A 12952-nucleotide genomic window follows, 5' to 3' on the forward strand; every position below is an offset into this window, starting at 1 on the left:
GTGTTTTCAAAACACTAACTACACAATTGTTTTGGGAAGAGGATAAAGGCTGTCCTTGAGATTTTCTGTATTATGTATTATGCCACCCAGGTTGCAATGTATTTTTCACTTTAATTTGCAAATTTACCATATACTCTAGATTGACTGCTTATGCCTCAGGAAACAACTAAGTGCTTTAAAGACAATACCTTATAAATTCCTTCTGACAACTCTAGGAGGTTGGTAGAATTTTCTCTTCTACAGGTGAGAAACTGAAGCTGGAAGGAGTTGAGCAATTTACCCAAGGACACACACCTTGCAAATTTAATCCATGACTAACAGTAAAGCCTCAGACCTTAATCACTATCCTATATTTTCTTCTCTAAATACAGCTTCATTCTAAAAAACTAACTTTTGTACTTTTCAGAAACGTATCAATAAATTTAGGGAAGCACCGACCATGTGTCAGGCATGATGATGAATGTCTGAGATGAGATGTGGTAAGACAAACAAAAAATTATTTGCCCTCAAAGGGCTCACAGCCCAAACAGGGATTTAGTCTGTATATATCTTTTGAAGACTATGACATAAGTATGTGTAAAGTGCTAGGAGAAAAGACATATCAACTAATTTGCCTTGGTAAGAGGCCTCATCAATGAAAAACGGCATTTGAGCTTAGTCTTGAAGGGTGAAAAGAGGCAATACTAGCATTTCTTGAATGTCTACACTGTGTTAGATACTGTGCTAGGTGCACCTTGTATTTTTATTTTTAATCCTTACAGTCTGCAATTTATGCATTATTATTTCTTTTTACAAATGAGGGTAATACTTTTATAAAAGTTAACTCTCCAAGGGGAAGAATTACTAAATTTACTCAATATCATTTATTGAACTAGTTGCCAAGTACACATTTAATTCTCACAACAACCTTATGAAGTGGATATTGTCAACAACATTTTAGATAAGGAAACAGGCTCAGAAATGTTAAATAACTTGCCTACAGCTACAGAGGAACTAAGAGGTTAAGCCATGATTACAGCCAAAGTCCATTTGACTTCACAGCATAAGAACACATCCATGTATTATAATATATCTTTGTATTTGTAATAGATGATAATGATGATAGACATTTGTTGAGTAATTACTATGGGTCAGGCACCTTGTTAAGTACTCCACATATATTATTTCATTTAATCTGCACAGCATCTATATTTTATTTTCCTTTTTACATATAAGAAAACTGAGGACCAAAAATATTAATATGTAAGGACATACAATTATTAAGAGGCAGAAAAGGAGTTCAAGGTCATGTTATGTCCAAAACTGATATAGTTAACTACTGTAATGTCTATCTATGTATGATGAAGAGTTTAGAAAGTAGACAAAGTATGGAAGGGTATTCTAAGTAGTAAGATCCATATAGCCAAGGGCCTTGGATGGCTATTGAGCACTTGAAATGTGGCTGACCAAACTGAAATGTGCTATAAATGTAAACCCACACCAGATTTCTAAGACAATACAAAAAAAAGAGTAGAAGATCTCAGTAATTTTTATATTAATTACATGTTGAAATTATAATATTTGGATATACTGGGTTAAATAAAATGTATTCTAAAGTTAGTTTCACCTGTTTCTTTTTAATGGTTTACTAGAAAACATAAAATTACACATGTGGCTTTCACTGTATTTCAGTTGGATAGCGCTGCTAGAGACATCTCCAAAATATATCTTAATTCTGTTCACTTCCTTCCATCTCCACTGCAAGCACCCTATTCCAGATTTCTTCATCTCTTGGTAGTACTGCAGTAGACTACTGATCCCTGTGCATCTACTTTTGCTTACTTCTAATCTCTTCTCCCTATAAGTGAAAACAGTTTTTTCTAAATATAAATCATCTTATTTCCCTGCTTTCAACTTTGCAATGATTTCCCACATTACTTTGAATAAAATTCAAGCTGCTTACCACAGCCTACAAAGCCCCACATGACTTGAGTCCTATCTCTCCAAAATCAACTTGGATGATTCTATCTCTAAGTCACTCTACTCCAATCAGCTGGCCTCCTTTCATTTCCTTGAAAACACCAAGCTCCCTCCTGACTTAAGGCATTTGCATGTCTCCTTTAAAGTCTTGGCTCAAAACTTGACCGTCCCAAAGAGTTATTCCCTGACCACCATCTTGAAATACATTCCTTTTTTTCCATAGCATTCACCACAATTTGAAATTATATATCTGCATCCTTGCTTTATTGATTGACTCCTTAACTAAACTGTGAGCTCCACAAGGACAGAAACCAAATGTGTGTGTTATTCAACAAACATACCCTGAACCTACCAGTGTAGGCATGTTCAACTGATATTTGTAAAATAAAATGAATAAAACAGTGAATGTCATTACTATAAAGCAAATTCATTCTTAACTAAATAATAGTGCAAAGCAGAGTAAAAAAGATAGAGTATGCAGTAATTCTAATTTTTATAGAATTGTTTGGTCTACTACCATTCATTATGTAAGAATAATATTAAACAAAATTATCTTTAGGGACTGAATTTAATATTTAGATATTTACTTCTAAAAATATAAATATTTTTATATTTCAAGAAAAAGTCTTATCTGGGAATCGAAGAACTTTCACTGTTAACAATAGTACTTTCCACTCTGCCATTTCAAGTAGTCTAAATTTATCATATATGCAATTACAAACCTTTATATATTTTAGGCAAGGGTATAGTCTCTCTGTCTACAGTCTCAGACCATTTCAAGTTATTTTCCACACTATTAGGTGGAATTATGTTTTCACAAAATCTTTCAGGCCAATATAAATCTTGAAAGGATGAATTAAAAGCAGAATATTGAATCTACATTTTCAAATCTCATGAGGAAGGAAAACTCCATAATCATCCAGAACATCAATGCTAAATTCTCTCCGATCTACACATAAAGAATATAAAGAATATGAAGAAAGATAAAAATGTATCCCCAAAATGTCATGCTCTTCCACTAGCCTCAGGTGAAAGTGAAATTCCACTTTTTATTACAAATGAACAATAGAATGATCACAGGAGTAAGTCAACAGTTGTCAAAAGCTGAGAAATTAGTGTTGCTGTATTATAAACTCAAATGCTTACATTTTACTACTAAAACTTTAATAATGATTAGAGAAAATTCAAATTTATTCTAATATACCAGAAGTCCATTCTCTGATGGTGATATTAAGCTTCAGCCAATTATTTATTTTAATACTTGAGCCAATCAATCTAAATATATTCAGTACACACCAAATTAATAATAAATATCGTTTATGTAGATAGAAGACAGACACCAATCATCATCAAATAAGATCATGAGAATATTACATTACCTATCAGTGAGAGGCTGGGAGGGCACTCTTTTACTCAGTGACAGAAGATCCAAGGAATCTGGTTTCTTATCCATTCTGCAACATGCTTGAATATTTAAGTACTTAAATATGTGTACTTTACCCTTTAAACATATCTGTCAAAAATATTTGGGAAATAAACAGAATTAATTATATAGTTCCAAATACAGATACTATTATCAATTTACTTACACATTTTGATAATTTGAAATTATGTTGAGACATCACAGTCTTCATAGATTTAGTTTGCATATTTAAATAATGTGTATGTTTGACAATACTGATACCAATTGTAAAATTCTACTGCCATCTCTGTTCTTATTAGAAAAAATTAAATATTTTTTCTAATTTCACTGAAGTTTTCTTGATAAAAGTACAATGTACAAACCACTAAACAAGATAAAATTTGACAAATGAAGAAAATTGCCTTTATTAGAAACAATGTGAAGAAATACATTCATTACCATGGTGAGGATAGAATAAATAATCTATGTAATTCTTTAAAGTAATCTCATCAGAACCACTAAAGTGATTGGTCTAAATAAGATAAGAAGGATGATTGGTCTAAATAAGATAAGAAGGATAATCAAAACAAAAAGAATGTAAAATTAGGTGTGATATTAGGACATTTAGAATAAATTAATAAAACAAAATATTGGTCAATTCAACTAGGATAATCTGCTGAGAAATTATTTTCTTTGGTGATGAGAAAAGGAATAATGAGGTGTAAAATACTATGTGAAAGAAAGTATTCTCCTGTACATGAAAGATGGAAAATGACAGGTAAAGAAAAACCCAAGTCAGCTTTACAAAAGTTCGTTTCAACCACTATGATTAATATCAAATATACATTTCTCCAAGATTCTAATTAAATTTCCTGTTTTATGGTGTTCATGGTACAATCTTATAACTCATGCAAAAACAGTCCGACAAAGAGAACAACAAGGCAACTATATTAAAAAGTAATTATCATTCAAGTGAAAAGGAAGACTGTTCTTAGACAATTCTAATAGAAACTTGGTCAGATCTGACCATTGAAAAATTTCAGTTAAAAGGAAAATAAAAACTTTTGAGCTACCAGAATAGAAGTACATTAATTACCAATTAAAATGTGCTAAATATATCCCATTACCTGTCCAAACGAAATAGAAATTAATCTTTCACTACCAAGTTAAATGCTGGTGAATTACCTTCTCTTTTGTAAATTTAAGTTTTATTTTTATTTTAGGAAATCATTAGCATAGTTTTAAAAATGACACATAATTACAAAACTGACAGCAAAAATAATCCCCACTGTACCCTCTTTCACTCCCCAAGATCCAATACCCACTTTCAACTCTTTTAGCTGATTTTCTGTTATTTACCCCCATATTTATAAATACCATGTTTCTACTGCTATTTTTATTTTACAATTATAGATTTTATTTATTGAGATCTTACTAAGGAAGATGAGGACTTACAATTTCTTACATTACCACTACCATCCATACATCTATATCCCCCCACCCACTCACATCTGAATGGAGTCAGACCACCTAAGTTTGAATCCCAGCTCTACCACATACTAGCCATATGACCTTCAACAAGTCATTTATCTTCTATGCTCTGTTTCCTCATATGTAAAATGAGGATAATAATGTACCCATCTTATATGGTTGCTGTAAAGATTAAATGAGTTAATATATGTAAAATATTTTCACCAGTACCTGAAGTGTGGCAAGTAATATATAAATGTTAGCTATTATAGTGGTTACAGTTTTTCCTTAAATCAAAATCCAGTACTCATTATGATCAAGAAAATATTCACAGATGAGCCACACAGAATATTAAGATTATATTTTCCTTCTCTTATAACTTTTAAGTTTTTCCCAAAGTGACTAACTGTCCCCTTTTTCCTTTGCAAAATTTCTATATGCTTATTACTAAATTCTCAGACTTTCTGACAGAACTGCAGAACGTCTCTCCATATGGTCAAACACTTGAAATCATCTATCATTTTCTTTCTTTTCTTTTCTTTTTTGAGACAACTCTCCAACTCCAGACCAAGTGGGTTATTCTCTAGTGTTCTCTAGGCCTTTGCATATCTGTCAATGACGGGCATGATGACTACCTCTTTCTTGGTTTACTCCCTCCTTTCAGTGCAGTACATACTCTGCCAACTTCCTAAGACAGGGTGTATGAGAGTTAAAATTTCTGAGACTTGCATTGTTTGAAAATGACTTTTGTTAACCTCACATGTGACTTATAGTTTGGATGAGTGTAGAAAGTTGGTAATGCTCCTTTAATCTTTTAAGGCTTTATTCTGATGCCTTCTGGCTTTAGCTGCTACCACTGAGAAGTCATTCTGATGACCACTGCTGAACCCATTTTGTTTCAATGGAAGCTTTTAAGTGTTTGAGTCTCTATCATGTTAAAGATCATTCCTGCAATGTCTAGTGATCCGTGACAGTCTGTTCATTTTCAAGAGCGAGACAATAAGAAGCCAACTGGAAGCTCTGTGTACATGGGAGAAATTAACCAACAGTGGGCCTGTCCAGTTCATTAGGGGAACCCCCGCCCCGAGATATATGTCTTTTTTCCTGGTTCAATCAGTTTGAGAAATCAATCTATCTCCTGCCTGAGATATAGAAGACAGACTGCCAAGGATTCTGGGAGCCAAACAAGAGGAGTGCACTGAAGGGTCTCAACATTCAGTATGCAAGCATCCGTTGTTTTCAATATTGGCTCTCATTCCTGACCATACCTGTGCCTAAAGCCTCTGACTCTAGAACCTCTCTGATTCAATTTTATTTATAGCTGTGCTGCTCATTATGTTTGCCACTAGTCACACATGTGGCTATTTAAACTTGCATTAATTAAACCTAAATAAAATTTAAAATTCAGTTCCTCAGTCACATTATCCACTTTCAAGCACTCAATAGCCACTTGTGACTACAGTATTGGACAATGCAGGTATAGAATATTTCCATCACCAAAGAAAGTTCTAATACACAGACCTGAGCTAAAGAGAAAACTCCAGGCTTCAGCTAAGACAAGAACAGACAGTCATTTGGGTGCTGGGTTAAGGACAAAGATCTGGGAGTACAAATGTTCCTTAGACCTGCACTGCCCAATATAGTAACCACTTCTCAAAGAGGCATATGGCCATGGTATCAGACAATGCAAATTACAGAACACTCCCCTTATTGCAGAAAGTTCTACTGGATGGCACTGCCTTAAAACATTCTACAAACTTTCCTATTTTGGGCCCCTTGTCCCTATGTTCAGAGTTCCTCTAATATCTGAGCCATTCCCAGGGTTAACAGAGAAAATGAACTTGTTTCTTGCTGCCTTCTCTCACAGAAGATACAAATTTCAGCTTTCCCCATTCTGCCGTGGTAGGAGCTACAACCAGGACTCCAGCCAGCTTTTCTGTGATTCAGAAAAGGGACACCCTTTGAACAGAGTGGACTGTACCTTTGCGGTATGAAAAAGGTAAACCTTTCTCCGGATATATGCAACCTCTGCACCAGGCATAAAGCTTAGAAGTAGAGTGTGGGCCAGAATTTCTTTGTCATGTGCCTCCTCAGCCAGATGCTCTTGTGCGGTGTATAAGGAGAGGCCCTAATTACCACTATTCCAATTATTTTCCATTTTCCAAAATTATCTCATTCACTTTGTCCTTATGGATTTATGTTTATTCCTTTACTATCATTTTAGTGGATTGCACATAGATTTAAACCTCATTAAACTAAAAGTCCTAGTTAATGTTTTCCACTTATATCTTGTTCTTTCTGTTATAATTCCATCTCTCAGTGCCAAGTACGTGCTCCAGTCAATCATATAACAAATTCCAAGTAAGTACATACCTGAGTAGAAGATGGGTAGAATGAGATACTTCTTAATCCATGTTTTTGAAAAAATAACATTGACAATAATCATCATCATTTCACAAGCAGAAAGCTGATATCTGGGTTTTCCGACTCTAACACCTAGGCTAAAACTCCTAGCAAAGTGAAAAATTTACTCCTCAGAAATACTCCTTTGGATAATAGTACCTGAACAACAAATTAACTCTTAATTCTGATGCTTTTTTAATTTACCAATAACAAAGAGATATAATTATGAATGGAATAGGAAGAAACAAATGTCATAGTTTTATTACAAACCTGTGCTGGTGGTACCTGCAATGGATTGTTATCCAAAATTATTACTTGTAAATGATGCAGTTTTCTGTAACAAACTGGAATTTCGGTCACTTTGTTACAAGAGAAATCCAGCTTGACTAAAGGAAGATCTCCTAATTCTGTTCAGAAATGAAAAATAATTAAATTATATTTTATATCATTACTCTCTTACTTGTGTTAGTAAAAATAGTGAGCATCTTACCATCTGGCAACACATGAAGATTATTTCTTCTTATATTTAGCTCTCTAAGTGAATATAATTTTCCCATTTGTTGGGGAAGGACCTGAATCTCATTACAGCTAATATCCTAAGGAAAAAAAATAAAAATATAACCAACTGAGAAATATGGATATATTCTAATTTTTAAATTAAAGCAAACAGCTAATAGCCAGCAAAATTACTTGTAATGATGTTTCTCTAAAAATGGATTATCTAGCAGATACCTATTTATATCACATCATGAAGTCAACCCAGAGCAGTCAACATAAATTTTTCTGTACAAAAATATGACATTATAACTTAGTAACTACATAAGTCAACCTCTCAAAAATCTTAACTAAAGACCAATTCTTACCAACTAAAACAAGAAGTATGGATGATCCAGGTGATCTTCATGTAGAGGTCAAATAAAAGACTAATAACTATCAATCACTGTAATAATCTGTTAATTATGATAGTTGGTTTAGGATATCTGATTGGGCAGAAGCTGAGAAAGTAAAGGACTTACAGAGGTGATTTAGAGAACCAAAGACTATCAGTTTAACAAAACATCTTTCTCCAAATGGACACAAATTAAGATTTGCTTTGTGGCTCACATCATAACCCAAAAGCATTCTAAGAGCTCTAACTTGGAAACCTCTCATGGATAAGTTAAGCAAAGCCCTGCATTAAAGATAAGCAATACCTGGTTTCCATCATAAGAGAATAAAGAACAGCTTAAGTTAACTTTGCTCTCCTCTCCCTTTCTCTTTTCCTATTACCATATCTTCAGAAGGAGAAGAAAAATCTGCAACATGATTTCAGGTAGCAGACATTCCAGACACACTGCAAATGCAATTCATATTTTACTGCAATAGTCTGCAAATTTCCAGTTTTCACTGAAAATGATAATAACTTGGACAGAGGGGATAATATTAAATACATGTATTGAAAAAATCCAATAGGGCTACAGATGAATATAAAAATGTATCCTACCTACTTCTTTCAAATGATATATAAGGTGTCTTCATTCAACAACAAACATTTATCAAGGACTATTTGTTAGGCACGGTTGTAGGTGCTGGGGACACATCAAAGAAGAAAACAAAGTGTGCTGCCCTCACAGCTCCCTAAGGAGCTTATATTTTAGGGAGGGGAGTAGATTATATAATATGCTAGAAGGTGATTAAGTGCTATGAGAGAAAAAAGAGAAAACATAGCAAAGTATAGGAAAATGGCAATGCCAGTAGGAGTGCAGGGATCAGCAATTTAGATTGTCTAATGGAAATGGTGACATTTGAGCAATGTGTTGTCAGAGCTGAGAAAGTGAATCGTGCCAATATATAAGAAAGGAGTATTCCAGACAGAAAGAACAATAAATTTAAAGGTCCTTAGGCAGAGCATGCCTAGCATGTACTTAGAACAGCAAAGAATCCAATGCAACTAGAGGGGAGTGGGAAAGAGGGAAAGTAGGATAAAAGGAGGGGTACAACTTTGGCTTTTACTATGACAGATCTGTGAATAAATCAGAGATTTCTGAATAAAAGAATGAAATGATTTAAAAGGATCACCTTACCTGCTGTGTTGAGAATAGACTATTATCCAAATGGTGGATAGCAAAATTTTGGGAAAATGCCATTTAAAGTAAATACTATTGCTTCTTCCTAAAGGTGTCTGATACAGATTTCTATGCAGAAAAAATCCATGGAAATTTTTTAGAGGCCAATATTTAATTTTTTCCCTGAAGAAATAAAATGCAGGCATAGGAACCTGGCCAATGGGTACTCTACAAAATACCCTGCTGGGAATTGGAGACCACAGTTTTCCCTAGTTTATAAGAACAGAATTTTATAGTTGGTTACAACATCTAAGTGCCATGGGAAAATATCCCAATGACAGAGAATGCCGACAAATTCATTATGTGATTCACAGTTGTCAATTAACCATACTAATGCTATCTACCCATCCACTGTTAATGATTTTAAGACTGTAAAGCATAATATTATAGCACTTAGTAAAATAATGACATTTACTATTTTTAAAATATTCTACTAAAATAATAATACTAGAATAAATATAAAAGCCTACATATTTTAGACATTTCATTTATCCAAAAATTATCTCATGTAATATAATTTAGAACATTGGGCCAAAATTGAATGCAAAAAAAGAAAGAAGAACATTACAGAGCCACAGAATCTTAATGTATAATACCTACAAAATCTTTAGTGTCCAAGTTAAAGAAGGTAATGGTCCATTTTATTATGAAATTGTTAGATCACATCTGGAATCTTCTGCTCATTTTTTATTACAGCATTAAAAGAGACCTTAACAAAAAGGAACATGTTCAGTATAGAAAAAACTAAAATTAAAGAGTCAAGGAAGGGAATAAAGGTTCAATTATTTTTTAAATGTTTATTCTACATAAAAACAAGCCATATAATTTGGTAAAATGGAGAGTAGACACATGACAGATTACAAGTATCAGAAGAGAAGAGGTGTGCCAGTTTGAATGTATTATGTTCCCCCAAACACCATTATATTTGATGTAATCTTGTGTGGGCAGACCTATCAGTGTTGATTAGATTGTAATTCTTTGAGTGTTTCCATGGAGATGCACCCCACCCAGCTGTGGGTGATGACTCTGATTAGATATTTCCATGGAGGCATGGCCCCACCCATTCAGGGTGGGCCTTAATCAGTGGAGCCATATAAATGGGCTGACAAACAGAAGGAACTCAGTGCAGCTGAGAGTGAACTTTTGAAGAGGAGCTACAGCCAAGAGGGACACTTTGAAGAAAGCACAGGAGCTGCAGATGAGAGACAGTTTGAAGACAGCCATTGAAAGCAGACTCTTGCGCCGGAGAAGCCGAGAGAGGACAAATGAGGAACTGCAGCCTAGAGAGGAACATCCTGGGAGAAAGCCATTTTGAAACCAGAACTTTGGAGCAGATGCCTGCCATGTGCCTTCCCAGCTAACAGGTTTTCTGGACACCATTGGCCATCCTCCAGTGAAGGTACCCAATTGCTGATGTGTTACCTCGGACACTTTATGGCCTTAAGACTGTAACTGTGTGGCCAAATAAACCCCCTTTTATAAAAGCCAATCCATCTCTGGTGTTTTGCATTCCGGCAGCATTAGCAAACTAGAACAAGAGGGGTTGTCATTAGCTACACTTCTTCAAATGGAAAAGCCAGGACCAAGAGATAGAAGTGATTGGGGGTGGGGGTGTTTGAGGGTACTTTGGATCAAAATAAGAAAGATCACTAACAAATTAAGTTTTGCAAAAAATAATCAGGGCTACTTAAGACAAACACACAAGACAGGTCCACAATTTAAAATATACAAGAAGAGTGTCAGGGGATCCTACATTAGGAAGTGATTACAATCAATCATTTCTAAGGTATTTTATAACCTCAAAATTCTGTGGTTTTTATATAACAATGTGACGTCAAAGAAAGGTTCCTTGTGTTATAACTGCACATACAAGTATTCCTCAAATTTCTGGTCATTACATTCTATTTGCACATGAATTCTCCATTATAAAACTGTAGATAAATTATTTGGGAAAACTGTTGGTCCTCAAGATATAATAATGCCACATTTAAGAATGTTCTTTAAATACATATTTATTGGGAATGTATTAACCAAGATAAAAAAAAATAAACTGTAGTATATTGTGTAAGGTAGAAGTAATGCACAGATGCGAAGACAGCTCAAGGCATTGAGGATCTGATTATATTTACTCTCAGAGTTTAATGTCCTTAAACACCTCTAGAATTATGTTCAATGTAATTACTTTAAATTATTCCTATATTTCTACAATCAATTGCTTATAATAGCCTCTTTTCATTTATCTTCATCCCAAAAGTATTGCAAAGTCACAAGAGGATATAAGACAAAAAGGGTTATTCTGTTCATTCTATTCTGTCAAAGCACTATACTCTCTTCTCTTATTCCCTTTCTCTGAGGCTCTCACAGTAGCCCTGTAAAACCTTTAAAAAACATTTTTTTTCCTGCCCAAGACCCTTACTGACCAAAAAATGGATAAACAAACACTTATTCACTTGAAAAGAATTTCTTAATGCTCACAAACAAACTCTCATCTCACTAGGACTGAGGAACAACCAGGCATCTTTTTGTGGCTGGGACCTAAAATCAGGCACAAATAATGGTATCTCAAAATTTTACTACAGTGAATTTAGGCATATACCAAGTGTGCCAGTTTGAATGTGTTATGTCCCCCAAAACGCCACTGTCTTTGATGTAATCTTGTGTGGGCAGATGTACTGGTGTTGATTAGATTGTAATTCTTTGAGTTTTTCCATGGAGATGTGACCCACCCAACTGTGGGTGATGACTCTGACTGGATGGTTTCCATGGAGGTGTGGGCCGCCCATTCAGTGTGGGCCTTGATTGGTTTGCTAGAGCACTATATAGGCTCAGACAGAGGGAGCGAGCTTGCTACAGCCAAGAAGGGACACTTTGAAGAATGCACATGAGCTGAGAGAGGAGCTGCAGATGAGAGACAGCTGAAGACAGTCATTGACAGCAGACTCTTGTTCCAGATAAGCTAAGAGAGGACAAACACCCCAAGAGCAACTGAGAGTGACATTTCGAAGAGGAGCTGCAGCCTAGAGAGGAACGTCCTGGGAGAAAGCCATTTTGAAACCAGAACTTGGAGCAGACGACAGCCACATGCCTTCCCAGCTAACAGAGGTTTCCCAGGTGCCACTGGCCATCCTTCAGTGAGGGTACCTGATTGCTGATGTGTTACCTTGGACACTTTATGGCCTTAAGACTGTAACTGTGTAACCAAATAAACCCCCTTTATAAAAGTCAATCCATTTCTGGTATCTTGCAGTCTGGCAGCATTAGCAAACTAGAACACCAAGTTATACATTTTTTTAAAAAATCACAATGAAATTCCACAAAGAAATGAGTAATATTCCAAAACGTAAGGTATCTATATACATATATATAATGCATATTACATATACAATTAATGCAACTATTTTACTCACCAATTCCATTAAATCTTTTAACTTCCCAATTTCTTCTGGAATGGATACCAGTTTGTTATTACTGACAACCAAAACTTTAAGTGGGAGATCGAACAGGTATTTTGGCAATGTTGATAAAAGATTTCGACTGAAAAGAATAAGGAGGAGTTATTTTTATGAGAAATGTATATGAAACCTGACATATTATATTGAAAAAGAACAAATCC

General features: G+C 34.7%; 1 protein-coding gene across 5 annotated transcripts in view; it reads right to left on the bottom strand.

Moving 5' to 3' along the window:
• LRCH2 (leucine rich repeats and calponin homology domain containing 2) overlaps positions 1–12952 on the bottom strand; it is a 177520-nt gene that overhangs the window by 96472 nt on the left and 68096 nt on the right. For all 5 annotated transcript variants that reach the window (XM_037822273.1, XM_037822272.1, XM_037822271.1 and 2 more), the window contains exons 3-6: positions 12747–12873; positions 7725–7830; positions 7505–7641; positions 3339–3472 (exon numbers count right to left, since the gene is read on the bottom strand). In XM_037822273.1, coding sequence (XP_037678201.1) covers positions 3339–3472; positions 7505–7641; positions 7725–7830; positions 12747–12873 — 504 coding nt within the window. The remainder of the gene's footprint in view (positions 1–3338; positions 3473–7504; positions 7642–7724; positions 7831–12746; positions 12874–12952) is intronic.

Source organism: Choloepus didactylus, chromosome X (genome assembly GCF_015220235.1).
Source record: "Choloepus didactylus isolate mChoDid1 chromosome X, mChoDid1.pri, whole genome shotgun sequence".
Classification (NCBI taxonomy): domain Eukaryota; kingdom Metazoa; phylum Chordata; class Mammalia; order Pilosa; family Megalonychidae; genus Choloepus; species Choloepus didactylus.